This window comes from Rutidosis leptorrhynchoides, chromosome 5 (assembly GCF_046630445.1).
Source record: "Rutidosis leptorrhynchoides isolate AG116_Rl617_1_P2 chromosome 5, CSIRO_AGI_Rlap_v1, whole genome shotgun sequence".
Classification (NCBI taxonomy): Eukaryota; Viridiplantae; Streptophyta; class Magnoliopsida; order Asterales; family Asteraceae; genus Rutidosis; species Rutidosis leptorrhynchoides.
In genome coordinates this window covers 83813099-83831198 of record NC_092337.1, presented here as the reverse complement: position 1 = coordinate 83831198, position 18100 = coordinate 83813099, and the positions used below count along the sequence as shown (strand labels likewise).

Here is an 18100-nt window from a genome sequence, read left to right as displayed (position 1 = left end):
TAAATATGCATCTTGTTAATGTCGGTTACCAGGTGTTTACCATATGAATGATTTTTATCTCTATTTATGGGATGTATATTGAAATATGAAATCTTGTGGTCTATTGTTACGATTTGATATATATAGGTTAAACCTATAACTCACCAACATTTTTTTTGTTGACGTTTTAAGCATGTTTATTCTCAGGTGATTATTAAGAGCTTCCGCTGTCGCATACTTAAATAAGGACAAGATTTGGAGTCCATGCTTGTATGATATTGTGTAAAAACTGCATTCAAGAAACTTATTTCATTGTAACATATTTGTATTGTAAACCATTATGTAATAGTCGTGTGTAAACAGGATATTTTAGATTATCATTATTTGATAATCTACGTAAAGCTTTTTAAACCTTTATTGATGAAATAAAGGTTATGGTTTGTTTTAAAATGAATGCAGTCTTTGAAAAACGTCTCATATAGAGGTCAAAACCTCGCAACGAAATCAATTAATATGGAACGTTTTTAATCAATAAGAACGGGACATTTCAGTATACTCCTCATATGTTTTGTCTTTATTTGCTTGAGGACAAGCAAAAGCCAAGTGTAGACTAACCAAGTTGGCTAGCGGCCCGTGAGCAGGAAAACCAGGTGGACTGCCTAACTGGGCCAAGGGATACGCGACCTGAACTGAAATTGGGCCGTAGTTGGTGCATAGGCCCGAAACTGCCCTTGTTGTGCTATAAGTTGTTGTTGGGCTGCTATAATTTCTAACAAGTGGGCCTGTGATTTTTCGTTGGGCGTGGGGTATTGGACGTATTTTCGGTGCTTCCTGTACGAGTATTATGACGTAAATAACGACAATACTCACCGAATCTGCAATGCCCTCGATTAAAATTGTGACACACTTGAGGGCTATTATTGGAAATGGTAGGAGGATTCAACGGGTGAGAAACTTGCGCAATTAGAGCAGTAGGTGCCGATGGTGAACCTGGAGATTCGATGACACGGTCCTTTATTATGAGTTGAATTTCTTCAAGCGTTACCAAGGACTGCATGGTATCATAGCTCAGAAACAATTACTATGGAGAATCATATGAGTGGCGTGAGGGAACCGATCATTTAAACTATTGATCGCGTATGTGACAAGGTCATCACGTTCCACTTTAGCCCCGAGGTTACTTAACATGGGAGAAAGCATGTCAATTTTGCGGAAGTATTGCTTGGGAGTTTGATCGCCTATATTGAGAGCTCGTAATTCTGCAGTTAAATCGACAACCTTGGATCTTTTGTTGTTGTGAAAGTTTTTTTCAAAACACGATTTTTCGTTGGGAATTTAGGAGCTGATCAAGAATATTTTCTGAGACATTGAGGGATATCGAACCCAATAGGGTGCTCTAGTGGGTATAGTTAAGCTTTGCTAGGTCAAGTTTAATCGGTATTAAGTGAGTTACCGACATGACCGTATAATGTTTTTCAAACTTTCCTGAAGGCGCCATTAAAGAGAAAGGAAAGGAGCAGTCGATCGATGCTGATGAAGGAAGAATTCGATCAGCAGCTTTTAAAGTTTTTGATAGTTGTCTGATACTATGTTAACGTGATATCAGTTATTGATTGATTGAATTAGACGTACATGAGTAATAGGTATAAATAACCCAAACACGAGCAAACCTAATGGACTTATAGGAATGGACCGTTATATACATGAGCTTACATAATAAAATGGATAAATACATTAACTAACAATAATATATAGTACTCTATATATATTTATTATTATTAATCTATATATATCAAATGTTAGTTGCTCTCCGTTACTCTTCATCTCTCCTAAAATTATCATTTTACAATTTATAATTCATGTTGTTGTTTTTTTCTTTATTTTTTAAGAAATGAAATTATTAAATGGTTAGATACTAAATTTCGGTAAATAAATTATGTAAATGCGGAGCTAGCATAGTTTAGTGGGTCTAATTTGTTTCCTGAGTTCTAAAGGTTCGAATCTCACTTGTACCTTTTTATTTGTTTATTTTTAGCATTCATTTTTTTATTTTCTTTTTTAATTTTTACTATGTTCTCTCCACTTTCTTTTTTATTTTCATTTTCAATCATATTCTCTTGCTTCATTTTATTTTTTAATTTAAGCCTTCTCTCTTTTTAATTTTTTAGTTCTTACATCAACTTTTCTTACCATCTTTCTTTTATAAATTTTTTAATTATTTGTGTACAATTTTTATTTTACTTTTACCCACATTTTACTGTTAGTTAAAAGTATCCAAGTAATTTGAATTTAATTAGTTTATTTTTGAAATTAAATTATGTGTAATTGGAATATTGAAAAAGATTATCGTTTTTTATTATGTAACGCTCATTATTTTTAAAATTAATTGAAAATTATTACAATTATATACAACAACAAAAAAATTTCGCAAACAACGGAGCGCGTTGACTCATCTCGTTAATATAATAAGAAAAGAAGATAATATTTGTAAAATAAATTGAAAAAGGTAATATTCGTATAATAAATGAAATATTGTAATTATATAATTTTTTCATTATAATCTATACTATCTAATGAATCTCTATAATGATGATGTCAGAAATAAGGATTATTCAAACTTTAAAAAAAAATCAAAAATAAAAAGAATAAAATCTAACCCTACATGGTAATATCATTAAAATAATTAATGTATTTAATACAAATATTTACATATTAATTGTATAATATATGAAGCATTATGATAAAATACTCTCATACCCATATATTAACAATATTTAAAGCATTATGTACAACATTTTAGTAAAATACCTCCATGACTATATGTACAATATTTGAAGCATGATGTACAACATTTTGATAAAACATTCACATGATGTACAAACTTTAAAACTGTATAATCTTCTACAAAACACCCAATGAACACATGTACAAATTTTGAAACATATTCTACAACTTTCATATAATAATTGTATTTTATATTTTTCTTTTAAACTTTAAAAGACATTTGTTATTACTAATAATTATTATTAAAAATATATATACTCAATTTTTTAAGCAAACTTTATTATTATTATTATTATTATTATTATTATTATTATTATTATTATTATTATTATTATTTATTTTTATTATTATAATTATAATTATAATTATTATTAATATTCAAATATGGATTCTGTTTATGGGATTAATTACGTTACATGTGTATGCGAAAATACATGTCTCTATATATTTGAAAAAACAACAAAAAGTTACTTATTCGGAATCAGCAGTTTCACGGGCCATTAAACTAAACGGCTTTAACAATTACATTCACTTAATACCAAAAACATATTGTTAAACTATTTAGTTTAAACAAATTTGTGGTTTCGCGAGTCATTTCACTAGTTTACTCCATATAATTGCTTAAGTAATTGCTACGGAGTACTTTAGTATATATAGTATAAGTATATTCAATTCATTCGTTGATTCTGTTTAGAGCACTATATGATCATATACATGGCATTGTATATGTATATTTTAAGTGTTAAAGGCTGAAAACAGAAATTACGCGAAGTATACTTAAAGGATTTAGAAGATCTGCTGAAAGTTGAAGTTCGCGGATCAGATTGCACATTAATAAAGATTGCAGATTCTTTCCGCTAAGTCAATGCGGATAATAATTAACCCGCACACCGCGAATATTCTAAAAACTATAAATAGGAAGCTTGGCCTCTCATTTATAGGTTGTTGATTCTCTATCATTTGCTCTAGCCTTTGTAATTTTCACTTGTGACTTTGCCCAAGGAATTTTTAAATTGTGTTAAGGTGAATTATACTAATCAATAATCAAGACCGGGTCGGGGTGGTTGATCACTTGATTGTTAAAGTGAAAGACGATTATAAGGGCCCAAAACAATCATCAACATCCCATTCCACCACTTTAATCTCATTGCAATCAATCCTTAATTAAGTAATATTAATATAGGATTGATCAATTGGCGCCATCCGTGGGACCCGTTCAAAATTAAACACGAAATGTTTTGTTTTGTGCTATCGAACAATAAAATGGTCTGTTTAATTCTAATCGTGTGTTGTTTTGATGATTCACAGGTAAACACATTTGAAATTTGCGACAAATTGATTACTCGTTGAAATGACAAGTAATACTGGAAACGTTTGTGATACTGCTGTTACTATGCAAGCAAATGCTCAAAAGAGGGGAAGAAAGCGAAAATCTGCAAAAATGCTTCAGAAATGGCAGTTCGCGCCAATAAGTTTCCCCGAAATGCAAACCGAAGATTTCTCTGAAATACCGATAGTAATATCGTGAAAAATTGCACAGTCTGGAATCACAATTATGAAGGTTCATGTTGATAATGTCAGTAGTGTCGATATTGTTTATGAGTAATGTTTTGTTCGATTACCAGAGAGTATTAAGGCGAATTTAAAACCCACTGCAACCTCGCTAACTGGCTTTGCGGGAGAATCTTCATTGCCTATAGGGCGGTTGTCTTTAAATATTGAGCTTGTTGATGAAAATAATGCTAATTTGGTACGCCAAGGACAATTAGACTTCTATGTTATGCGAACTTCTTCCCGCTACAATATGCTATTAGGTAGATCTGCGTTGGTTAAATTCGGAATTGTTTCATCTACCATTCATGGCATGGTTAAATTTACAACGCGTAAAGGTGTGGCGACGGTAAGCTCGGCGAGTGTCATCCCTGTTTGTGCAACTGTTACCATGAAAGGCGCAGTTAAAGAATGCGCTGATGCTGAGATTAACATGGTAGTGGTTAATCTTGAGTATCCCGATCAAAAAATTAAAATCGGCCTCAATATTAGTGCGGATACAAAAGCGCAGATTGTGCAATTACTCATGGAATACATGGATGTTTTTGCTTGGTGTGAGAAAGATATGACTGGTGTTCCGCGTTATATAGCGGAACACAAGCTTAATGTCTATTCTACCTTAAAGCCTGTAGTCCAGAAGTGCAGGGGTATGGCCCCAGATCGCACTAAATGGTTATGCGAGGAGGTAACAAAGCTTATAGCAGCAGGAATTTTGCGTGAAGTTAAATACCAATCATGGAACGTGAACTCGGTTTTAGTAAAGAAGCCTGATGGCTCATGGAGGATGTGTATTGATTTCAAAGATCTCAATAAAGCATGTTGATATGCTTGAAACACACCTAATCTTATTGTAATATGATTACGAATTCGTCCACAGAGAGCAGTGTTTAAGATTTAAAGACTAATAATTATTCTGAAGATTTAGTTGTAAAAATGGGGATTTTGATTTTAAACTAATTAAAGCAAAGAAAACAAACACGAATTTAATATAATAAAGGGGTATTCACTTAGATTCAATTCCCTAGGTTCTAGATTGCTGTTATTAAGAACTATGTAATTAAATCCCTAAGTATAACTCTCGTTAACCAAGTTCATTAATCAATTAGTAAGATAAGCTGGGTCCCTTACTTAGTTACCAATTATATCATGAAAGTGTCGGTTTTTCACGTTGGTCTCCCAGACGCTTCTAAAGAACACAATCAATCAATCTATAACTACTCAAGATGGTGATTCAGTTGAAGGGTAAATCGGTGTCCCTCTTTAGGCTTCACAATTACCTACTCAATTGATGGGATTAATTACTAGTCTAATTACACTGGTGTCCCACATGCAATTCAACCTATCTACTTATTTCTCAATAACCTAGATAAATTAATTAATCTAGTAACTCTCGTTACATCAATCAACAGACAAGTAATTAATGGGATCAATCAATGGGAGTAATTAAGAATCATGGATCAAGAGCAATTAATTTTATAGACATAAAAGATTAGCAATCCATTACCTAGGTTCAATCATATAAGTGAATATAAAAATAACTAGCTCATAATTAAACTTGAATTAACAAACAAAGTAATCAAGAACATCAAATTAATTATTGAATAATTTAAGTAGATGTTACCGAACAGTCACATGCCAAAACAATAACTTACGTGGAGGTTGAAAATCCAAAGTCTTAAGAACAAAGTTAGCTTACACCAAGCAAAACTAATTAATCCCAACCTCCACTTGAGCCGTAATCGGTGAAGACATAAAAGAATTCGAGATCCAAAATAAATTAAATTGTCTCCAGCCACTTCGTGGCCCTCCTTGAACCGAAAAAAAATAAGAATAAAAATAAAAACCTAATCTAAAGTTCGCCTCCTATTGTCAAACGAATAGGGAGTATATATAATTAATATATCCTCCCAACTAATGACAAAAAAAACTGAACCATATAATCCCTTATGTCGGCTGAATTTTGGATTACAATAAGGCGTGCTACAGGCTCAAAAATAACTCGGCCCATCTTTAGAGTTTGCCCCATATGCGTTATCACATCTCTGTATTGCTGGTGAATTCGGACCATTTCAGCACTTTAAACTAGAAAACTTGAAAATATTAACCGTAATGCTCCAAACCAATACTCTAAATACGAGATTATCATTTAAACCAAATAAACATCAAAAGTTCTTCAAATGCACCCGAAACCAAGATCATAAGAACAAATATTACGACTAAAAATATATGTAATTCGAGATATATCACATGTCCTAAAGATAATTACCCGCTTCCAGAAATTGATTTAAAAGTGGAGTCATTACATGCCTTTCCATTCAAATGTTTTTTAGATGCTGCGAGGGGATATCATCAGATTCCAATGGCTAAGGAAGATGAAGATAAAACCGCTTTCCACACAGGCAAAGGTATATTTTATTATATAATGATGCCCTCTGGATTAATCAACGCGGGTGCAACATAGCAGAGGTTAATTGACACTGCGTTTGAAAACCAAATTGGGCGCAACCTTGAGGCTTATGTGGATGATCTAGTCATTAAAAGTACAACACAAGCGCGCAGTATGGACGATATGCGAGAAACATTTGATACGTTGTGCAGGATAAATATGAAGCTTAATCCGTCGAAATGTAGTTTTGGCGAGACAGAAGGAAATTGTTTGGGCTACCTCGTCACTGAACAGGGTATTCAAGCTAACCCAAAGAAGATTGCTCTATTGAGAATATGATTACGCCGAAGAGAGTTAAAGAGGTGCAAAGTTTGACGAGCAAATTAGTTGCATTAACAAGATTTTTGTCCAAGGCCGCAGAAAGGCAGTTGCCTTTTTTCAAAACTTTGAAAGGTAGTTTAAAGCAAAAAAACTTTGTATGGACAAGCGAGGCAAAAACCGCGTTTCAGGAAATGAAGAAATTGTTGAAAACTTTACCTACATTAATGGCACCAATTGAAACGACCCGTCCATAATACTATAAACGAGGTATGTGATTCATTGGTCTCATAGCGAGGTATTTGACCTCTATATGATACGTTTTAGAAAATATTGCATTCATTTCATAAAAAGCACACCATTATTATACATAATGCATGTTTTAAACAAATGGGCGATTATTTAAGGAATAACCCCCATATTACATTAGTTTCCAAATACTACATGTAGTGACCCGAACTTTTCCATGTTTATATATATTAAATAAAATTGATATTTACATGATTAAGTATTTCCAACATGTTAAGCAATCAAACTTGTTAAGACTTGATTAATTGAAATAGGTTTCATATAGACAATTATCCACCCAAGTTGACCGATGATTCACGAACGTTGAAACTTGTAAAAACTATATGATGACATATATATGGATATATATATATATAGTTAACATGATATTATGATAAGTAAACATATCATTAAGTATATCAACAATGAACTACATATGTAAAAACAAGACTACTAACTTAATGATTTTGAAACGAGACATATATGTAACGATTATCGTTGTAACGACATTTAATGTATATATATCATATTAAGAGATATTTATACATCATAATATCATGATAATATAATAATTTAAAATCTCATTTGATATAATAAACATTGGGTTAACAACACTTAACAAGATCGTTAACCTAAAGGTTTCAAAACAACACTTACATGTAACGACTAACGATGACTTAACGACTCAGTTAAAATGTATATACATGTAGTGTTTTAATATGTATTCATACACTTTTGAAAGACTTCAAGACACTTATCAAAATACTTCTACTTAACAAAAATGCTTACAATTACATCCTCGTTCAGTTTCATCAACAATTCTACTCGTATGCATCCGTATTCGTACTTGTACAATACACATCTTTTAGATGTATGTACTATTGGTATATACACTCCAATGATCAGCTCTTAGCAGCCCATGTGAGTCACCTAACACATGTGGGAACCATCATTTGGCAACTCGCATGAAATATCTTATAAAATTACAAAAATATGAGTAATCATTCATGACTTATTTACATGAAAACAAAATTACATATTCTTTATATCTAATCCATATACCAACGACCAAAAATACCTACAAACACTTTCATTCTTCAATTTTCTTCATCTAATTGATCTCTCTCAATTTCCATCTTCAAGTTCTAAGTGTTCTTCATAAATTCCATAAGTATAGTTTCATAAAAATCAAGAATACTTCCAAGTTTGCAAGTCTACTTCCAAGCTTTCTAATCCATTCCAAGTAATCATCTAAGATCAAGGAACCTTTGTTATTTACAGTAGGTTATCTTTCTAATTCAAGGTAATATTCATATTCAAACTTTGATTCAATTTCTACAACTATAACAATCTTATTTCGAGTGAAAATCCTACTTGAACTGTTTTCGTGTCATGATTCTGCTTCAAGAACTTTCAAGCCATCCAAGGATCCTTTAAAGCTAGATCCATTTTTCTCATTTCCAGTAGCTTTATTCGGAAAACTTGAGGTAGTAATGATGTTCATAACATCATTCGATTCATACATATAAAGCTATCTTATTCGAAGGTTTAAAGTTGTAATCACTAGAACATAGTTTAGTTAATTCTAAACTTGTTCGCAAACAAAAGTTAATCCTTCTAACTTGACTTTTAAAATCAACTAAACACATGTTCTATATCTATATGATATGCTAACTTAATGATTTAAAACATGGAAACACGAAGAACACCGTAAAACCGGACATACGCCGTCGTAGTAACACCGCGGGCTGTTTTGGGTTAGTTAATTAAAAACTATGATAAACTTTGATTTAAAAGTTTTTCTTCTGGGAAAATGATTTTTCTTATGAATATGAAACTATATCCAAAAATTATGGTTAGACTCAAAGTGAAAGTATGTTTTCCAAAATGGTCATCAAGATGTCGTTTTTTCGACGAAAATGACTACCTCTTTAGTAATTGACATGTAACTTAAATTTCCGACTATAAACCTATACTTTTTCTGTTTAGATTCTTAAATTAGAGTTCAATATGAAACCATAGCAATTTGATTCACTCAAAACGGATTTAAAATGAAGAAGTTATGGGTAAAACAAGATTGGATATTTTTTTGATTATTTTAGCTACGGGAAATGTTTAACAAATCTATACAAATCATATTCTAGCTAACATATATTGTATTATACATGTATTCTAATATATTATGTAATCTTGGGATACCATAGACACGTATGCAAATGTTTTGACATATCAAAACGACCCATGTATATATATTATTTGGAACAACCATAGACACTCTATATGCAGTAATGTGGGAGTTAGCTATACAGGGTTGAGGTTGATTCCAAAAATATATATACTTTGAGTTGTGATCTAGCCTAAGACGTGTATACACTGGGTCGTGGATTGATTCAAGATAATATATATCAATTTTTTTCTATACATCTAACTTTGAACAACTAGTTGTAGGTTACTAACGAGGACAGCTGACTTAATAAATTTAAAACAGTAAAACGTATTAAAAATGTTGTAAATATATTTTGAACATACTTTGATATATATGTACATATTTGTTATAGGTTCGTGAATCGACCAGTGGCCAAGTCTTACTTCCTGACGAAGTAAAAATCTGTGAAAGTGAGTTATAGTCCCACATTTAAAATCTAATATTTTGGGATGAGAATACGTGCAGTTTTATAAATGTTTTACGAAATAGACACAAGTAAATGAAACTACATTATATGGGTGAATGATCGAAGCCGAATATGCCACTTTTACTTGGTAGCCTAAGAATTAGTAAACCGATCTACTAATTGACGCGAATCCTAAAGATAGATCTATTGGGCCTAACGAACCCCATCCAAAGTACCGGATGCTTTAGTACTTCGAATTCGTTTTTATCATGTCCGAAGGATTTCCCGGAATGATAGGGGATATTCTTATATGCATCTTGTTAATGTCGGTTACCAGGTGTTCACCATATGAATGATTTTTATCTCTATGTATGGGATGTATATTGAAATATGAAATCTTGTGGTCTATTATTATGATTTGATAATATATAGGTTAAACCTATAACTCACTGAAAGGATCCGAAACTAATCATCCGGACGTTGTCCATATTGATTACAAACGAATTACAATAGTTGATAACATTGCGAGGTACTTGCCCTCTATATGATACATCTTACAAACGTTGCATTTATTCTTAAAAGACAATCTATAGTTACATCCATAATTGACATATTCGCCTGACATTTCATAATATTCAAATGACCAAAACCGCCATTTACTTAATAATAGTCTCTATGAACTTCAATGACTCGAATGCAACGCCTTATGATATAAGTCCTTAATGGCCTCAAGTAGTATCCTTAGTACGAGATAATGCACAGCAGAAGACTTAATTCATACCTGAGAATAACATGCTTTAAAATGTCAACATAAAGTTGGTGAGATATAGGTTTAATGTCGACAGCGATATAAATATAGACCACAAGATTTCATATATAAACATTTTAATAAAAATATTCTAAGTGGTTGAGCACTTGGTAACCATACTTAACAATTAATCACGTCGCATATTCCCTTTAATATGAAATCTTACTACACTGTACCAAGTGTAGTCACGAAACGAAGTACTGTGCAACCGTTGAATACTGGTCGTCCAGTCCGGTTGGGGTTGTCAGGCCCGATAGATCTATCAACAGGATTCGCATTTACAATACCGCTGTAAATATTAGTTACCAAGCTACAGGGAAGTATGCCAGTGGTACAACTCAACGTAGAATATATTTTTCAGTTACTTGTGTCCATAACGTAAAACATAAAATACATGTATTCTCATCCCGAAATATTTAGAGTTTAAAAGTGGGACTATATACTCACTTTCGTCTTGAAGATATATATAATTTGACTTGGTCTCCAGTTGATATCACGAACCTATCCATATATAATATATCAATACCTTTTCTTTTTAAACAAACGTCACATATATATACTTGTTATACTTTTAATACTTTGAATAATTCCTTAGTCCGTAGTTAGCAGCTCGTTGTTAGTAATTCAATTTTAATGGTTCATTTTTAGATGTTTAATATACCCGCAATGAAATAAATAAAACCCCCAACGAAATAAATAAAACCCCATCGTATATGTATTGGTCGAGATTAATCTTGACCCACGGTACCGGTGTTGTCAAATGACGTGTTGCGTACATAAAGTACCGGTGTTGTCAAATGACGTGTTGCGTACAAACATGGGATCTTATGATTAATCTTCTCGTGTTGTTTACGGGTGATCCTGAACCATATAAAATTGAATTATAAGTACATATATATAAAATATCATGTTATCTTAGAAATATGTGATTTATTTAATTTTTCCCAATTAATCCCGAAGTTAAACAAGTCTAGGATAACCAATTTTGTTTCGGTCATAGTTTCTTCGTTACAAATCCGTTTTCGTTGATTCAACTTGCCATCTCATTGGATCGAGTCCCTCTTTAAGACTATGAACTGAAAATACCTTGGTTTGTATTCAAAATCACACGGCATAGGTGAAAATTTAGTGAAACTTATGAAGTTAAACATTTTTGTTACAAAAAAATAACACTTAATGACCATTTTTCTAAAAATACTTATACTTTGAATTAAATCATGAAATTTCTATGTGTTAACATATTTATAGTAAAAATCATTTTTCCAGAACATAAACCTCCAATTCAAAGTTTAAGATAGTTTTTAATTATCCAACCCAAAACAGTCCCCGGTTACACTCCGACGTCGTAAAAACAGTTTTTAAGATATTCTTTGAAAAACCAAGTTATACCTTGTTAAGTTAGCATATATTTAAGTTATATTACAGGTCTTGAAGTATTTTAAAAGTTAAGTTAGAAGGATCTATATAGTTTGCAAACAAGTTTGAAAACTTTCAAACTATGTTCTTGTTGTTAAAATTGTATACCACAAAATATGATAGCTATATATATATGAATCGAATAAGGTTATGAACATAGATACTACCTCAAGTTCCTTGGACAAGGTTTCTGTAAAAGAGGAGTAAAAAGCTAGAACCAAAAGGGTGATGGAATTGGATGAAAGATTGGAAGTAAGTTTGTGTTCTTGGAAGGATTTCTTGAAGTGTTTTTGTATGGTTTTCTTATGGTGTTTAAGTAAGGTTTTTGAAGCTAAATGATGGGGAAAATGCTTGGAGATGATCAAGTATGAAGTTAAGAGTATTTTGAGAGAGAAATGGAAGTGTAAGTATAAGAAAATGGGGTGAAGAAATGGTGTGCATGCATAAAAACGTTTTTAGGTTATAAAGGAAAAAAAAATACCTAACTTTGTTTTCTTGCTAAATAATTCATGCTACTTGACAAATGGTTGGTTCCACATGTTTCTTAATCATTTAAGGCTGCTAAGGAGCAGATTTTTATTGGTATATACCAATAGTAAATACATCTAGAAGCTGCGTATGATACGGGTACATATACCCTAGGTATACGTATAGAAATCTTTGAGAAAACGGAACGAGGATTCAAATATAGCTATCTTTTGTAAATATACTTATATTGTTTTATGTATTTAAGTCTTTAAAAGTGATTAAATACATTACTTATACGATATATGTATAAACATTATAGGTCATAAGTATTTAAGTCAAATAACGTTACGTATGGTTATCGTTTTGAAAACTTAAGTTAGTAGTTTCAAAATATACTTATAACTTATTGTTATTAATACAAAATGAGATATTAAAACATTCTTAGATCATGTTAAATATGTATATATACATATATATACACAAACGTATAATTATCATATATTGTATAGTTCGTGATATCATCGGTCAAACTAGACGGTCAAACGTTGTGTAAAACTCTTTTCGAAAACATAAGTCTCAACAATTTGGATTACTTATCATGTTGGTAAGGTTTAATTTATGTAAATATTAATCTTATAAGTATAGAACGATCGAAAAAGTGCGGGTCAACTTTAGGGTTTTTGCTTATCGTATCGGAACCATATAGAGATTAGAGTTTAAATTTGGTCGAAAATTTCCGGGTCGTTACAGTACCCACCCGTTAAAGAAATTTCGTCCTCGAAATTTGGTAGAGGTTGTCATAAATAACAATAGGAATGTTTTCATGACGAATATGAGGTAATAATGAAATTTTATCATTATTGAAAGATTTAGATAAAACGATTCGGTTATGTGAGACGCACGAGCGAAGCTATCACAAAAGAGTGAAATGAGTAAATATAGAATTGTTGTAACCGATGACGTGATTATGATCGATTTCCGGGATTTAAGGGTTTTAAAGAAAATCTTATGTAATAAGATTTAGTTTTGCGGCGATCAGGATCTTCTTTGATTTAACGCGGCAATCTGTTTTGATTTCTTTGTCGAATATTTCACTATAAATTTACCTCCTTCCCTTTCTTTCTTCCCACATCTTCTATTCTTTCTCTTTAGTTCCTACTTTAAGACATTCGCTAATATGCTCCATCCCATTCTAATCCTTGTTATATTTCTAACTTTCATATCTTTCATTCTTCTTTTTCATCTATCACCAGAAGAATCTATTCTCTTTTATCCTTTCCTTGGAATTATAATGTTTTTAATTCTCCCGTGCCTTTACGTTGCAATACGTATTGATATGCACGGTTTGTAGTTTCGGGGTTGTTGTTAGGTTTTATACCTTCCCTTATATTTCGATGTTCCTACTCCCGTCCCTTAAAATCATTGTCATCCACAGTTAATGCTCTCTCTTATTTGCTGTGGTTTATGTTCCTATTTCTATTCTGAGGTTTTGTCCCTTCGTTTCTTCTTCCTATCCTCGAGCCAAGCGAACAATGGTCCGAAATTCGTAGGTAGGAAATTTGGAATGAACCTAGCTATTGGTTTTAGAATGAAATTGTAATGGTACGATCTTGATTCGTTAAATTACTCGAATATTCCGGAAAAATAGAACTATCAAGGTGATACGTTCTAATATGTTTGGAGACTTGATAGAATGTAAGAGCCGTGTAACATGGCACATGATGACGGTACTGTGAATCATCACATTCCATTAGAAACTTAACATGACTTACTGTAATATAATGAAGTTGATCAAGTTTCATTATATTATACTAATTCATGCATCAGTTCCCAACACTACTTCAAATCATTTATATTTTAATCTCGGAGGTTTCAGAATTTAGAAATTAACACAGTTTCTTTTATATTGTAACGCAGATGTTACGGAGAGATAAATGATCGCAGATAGGAATAGTTGTAAAAATATCTCCAGAAATATGAAAAATATGTATAACGAATGATATGAAGATATCTTATAATATCTAAGATAAGATGATGATGAAAAATATCATCCGGGCAAGGTTTTGAATAAAGAGTAGGGTTCTTACTGACGGTTTCAGCAGGTACGGAATCGTTTGTATTCTTTGAGAGCAGGTTCAGTCCCTGTGATTTATCCACAGCCTCTTTCATACTTTGCTTCATCCGTTTTCTAGTTCCAAACTTTTTTTTTTCAGCTTTACCACCTTACTATTCTTTGTCATCAAACTTTTGACCGTTAAAGTCGTTTACAGTTTTTGCTGCTTCGTTAGCATTTCAAGAACTATTTCATAGTCCCGGGTGTTTTTCAGAAACTTCATGTTCAGATTATGAAATTCTTAGGGATAGACATTATAGATATGATGGAAGAAGTTCCGCGAGATTTTCAAAATACTGATTGTTGATTTCGCCAAAAGGATAACGATCTGCTGGTGCACCTGTTGATGTTGTCGAGGGATATAAAAGGTTTTCCGGTAATGACGGCGAAAGGACAAGGTATAAATATCATGATTATAATAGAAATAATCTCACTAAAAAGTCGAAGTGGAGCTGTGACAAAATTAGCTTCTTGAAAAGGAATTGTAGGGTTGTTCTTGCTAATAAATGGCAAAGGATTCAATACGTTATGTGTTAGATTATGAATTTGGGTTCGAGAGTTCTTCAGGTGTATAACTGTATGTATAAATCTTCATTCCGTAGGCAAGGTGCGGCGGGTTCAACTTCTCGGTCGAGGTGTTTTCAGGAATCATGAAAGGATTTGAATGCGAATTGTAATCATCAAGTTACGAATGAGGTTTAAGATAAAATCAAGTGGCAAGCTTGAAGAATTGTTTAGCTTCATATGTTACAATCAACATTTTAATTCATTTTAATTGTCCAGAGTTAGCCGGAACAGTTAGCGTGGAATCCTTAATAGATTTTTAATTAGTTAAATCGTGTGTTTCTAACAATTTTTTTTTTATTTTGTCCAATGTTTTCTTCTTTATGCCACTTGTTGGATTCTGGTAGGTCAAAATCCGAATATGAAATTTGATTGAAAATGGTTATTCTGGGGTGAGCGGATACGAATATCGGTGGTTGTAAGTAAGATAATAGATAACCGTTGAATCAGATTCAAGAATGTACAATATAACTTATTAATGTGAATTCTAAATATTCCTCGGGTACTACCCACCCGTTAAAATATTTTCATCATTAATAGTTTGTACGAAGGAATTTTTAATTACTATCTTTATGAAAATATACTTGCATATATATTTTCTTCAGAGATAATCATAGATTTAATGAGTCAATAAGATATTAAACTCATTTGATTTATCGTTAATTCTAGGTTACATAATCTCTAAGACTTTAGAAATTACATAATCGTCATACGATACGTAAAGCGAAGATAATCGATGTAGAACGATATATAGAACGAAGATCATACTCGAAGTACAGATATTGAGTCGTGTGATGTTGATATTCGAGATACAGATTGTGATGTTGAGATTTAAGGCGCGGTTGTGATTGGGGTGATAAAGGTACTGTCGGCGTTGACGATGGTAGTACGGATTATGCTGCTGGTGCTGCTGTTGGTGTTTGTAACCTTCGCACCATATTCTCCAAAACCACTACCCGAGCACGGAGTTCGTTGACTTCTTCTATTATACCGGGATGATTGACGGTTGGAACGAGCGAATGAACAAGATTTGAAATATGGGATAGTATGTAATCATGACGAGATACTCTAGAAATGAGCGAGAAAATGGTGTTTCGAATAGGTTCGCCGGTAAGTGCTTCAGGTTCATCGTTAAGAGGACAATTTGGTGGATGGAATGGATCACCTTCTTCTTGCCTCCAGAAATTTAGTATATTACGAACCCATCCCCAATTCATCCAGAATAGATGATGGGAAATTGGTTGATCCATTCCGGTAACGCTGTTCTCCGAGCTCGAATGGAAATCCATATCGGCGAAGCTATCGAAGTCGGAGGAAATTGAGCTGGATGAAGAATCCATCTTGTATGGTCGGAGAAATGAATTTTTGGTTTGGAATAGATTATAGGAGTTGGGTTTGGTACTCTTCAATACATAATTTACATATGTATATATAATATCAAAATCCCATGAATTACGGAGAATCTTTGAAATACGTCAGGCAATGTCTATAGTAACAGATACGCTAGGATATGAATTTTGTCTATACACTATCGATGCACTAAATGCAGTAAGACGTGTCTAGACTTAAGAATGATAAGCAGGCAGTTCCCTAAGAATGATAAGCAGATGATTTTCGACTAGGATTGATAAGCAAAACTTTTGACAGGCAGACACGGTCAAAGTCCAGACTCACTTAATGTATCCTAACAACTACTAGTTAGACACACTAATGCAAGGCCTGGTTCGCTAAGACCAACGCTCTGATACCAACTGAAAGGATCCGAAACTAATCATCCGGACGTTGTCCATATTGATTACAAACGAATTACAATAGTTGATAACATTGCGAGGTACTTGCCCTCTATATGATACATCTTACAAACGTTGCATTTATTCTTAAAAGACAATCTATAGTTACATCCATAATTGACATATTCGCCTGACATTTCATAATATTCAAATGACCTAAACCGCCATTTACTTAATAATAGTCTCTATGAACTTCAATGACTCGAATGCAACGCCTTATGATATAAGTCCTTAATGGCCTCAAGTAGTATCCTTAGTACGAGATAATGCACAGCGGAAGACTTAATTCATACCTGAGAATAACATGCTTTAAAATGTCAACATAAAGTTGGTGAGATATAGGTTTAATGTCGACAGCGATATAAATATAGACCACAAGATTTCATATATAAACATTTTAATAAAAATATTCTAAGTGGTTGAGCACTTGGTAACCATACTTAACAATTAATCACGTCGCATATTCCCTTTAATATGAAATCTTACTACACTGTACCAAGTGTAGTCACGAAACGAAGTACTGTGCAACCGTTGAATACTGGTCGTCCAGTCCGGTTGGGGTTGTCAGGCCCGATAGATCTATCAACAGGATTCGCGTTTACAATACCGCTGTAAATATTAGTTACCAAGCTACAGGGAAGTATGCCAGTGGTACAACTCAACGTAGAATATATTTTTCAGTTACTTGTGTCCATAACGTAAAACATAAAATACATGTATTCTCATCCCGAAATATTTAGAGTTTAAAAGTGGGACTATATACTCACTTTCGTCTTGAAGATATATATAATTTGACTTGGTCTCCGGTTGATATCACGAACCTATCCATATATAATATATCAATACCTTTTCTTTTTAAACAAACGTCACATATATATACTTGTTATACTTTTAATACTTTGAATAATTCCTTAGTCCGTAGTTAGCAGCTCGTTGTTAGTAATTCAATTTTAATGGTTCATTTTTAGATGTTTAATATACCCGCAATGAAATAAATAAAACCCCCAATGAAATAAATAAAAC

General features: G+C 32.6%; 1 protein-coding gene across 1 annotated transcript; it reads left to right on the top strand.

Annotated features, from left to right (window-relative positions):
• Positions 1-4114: 4114 nt before the first annotated feature.
• LOC139848794 (uncharacterized) lies at positions 4115-5137 on the top strand. The gene is made up of 3 exons (XM_071838489.1): positions 4115-4279; positions 4391-4866; positions 4960-5137. Exons 1-3 carry the CDS (start codon positions 4115-4117, stop codon positions 5135-5137), a joined length of 819 nt encoding a protein of 272 aa, XP_071694590.1.
• The last annotated feature ends 12963 nt before the right edge of the window (positions 5138-18100 follow it).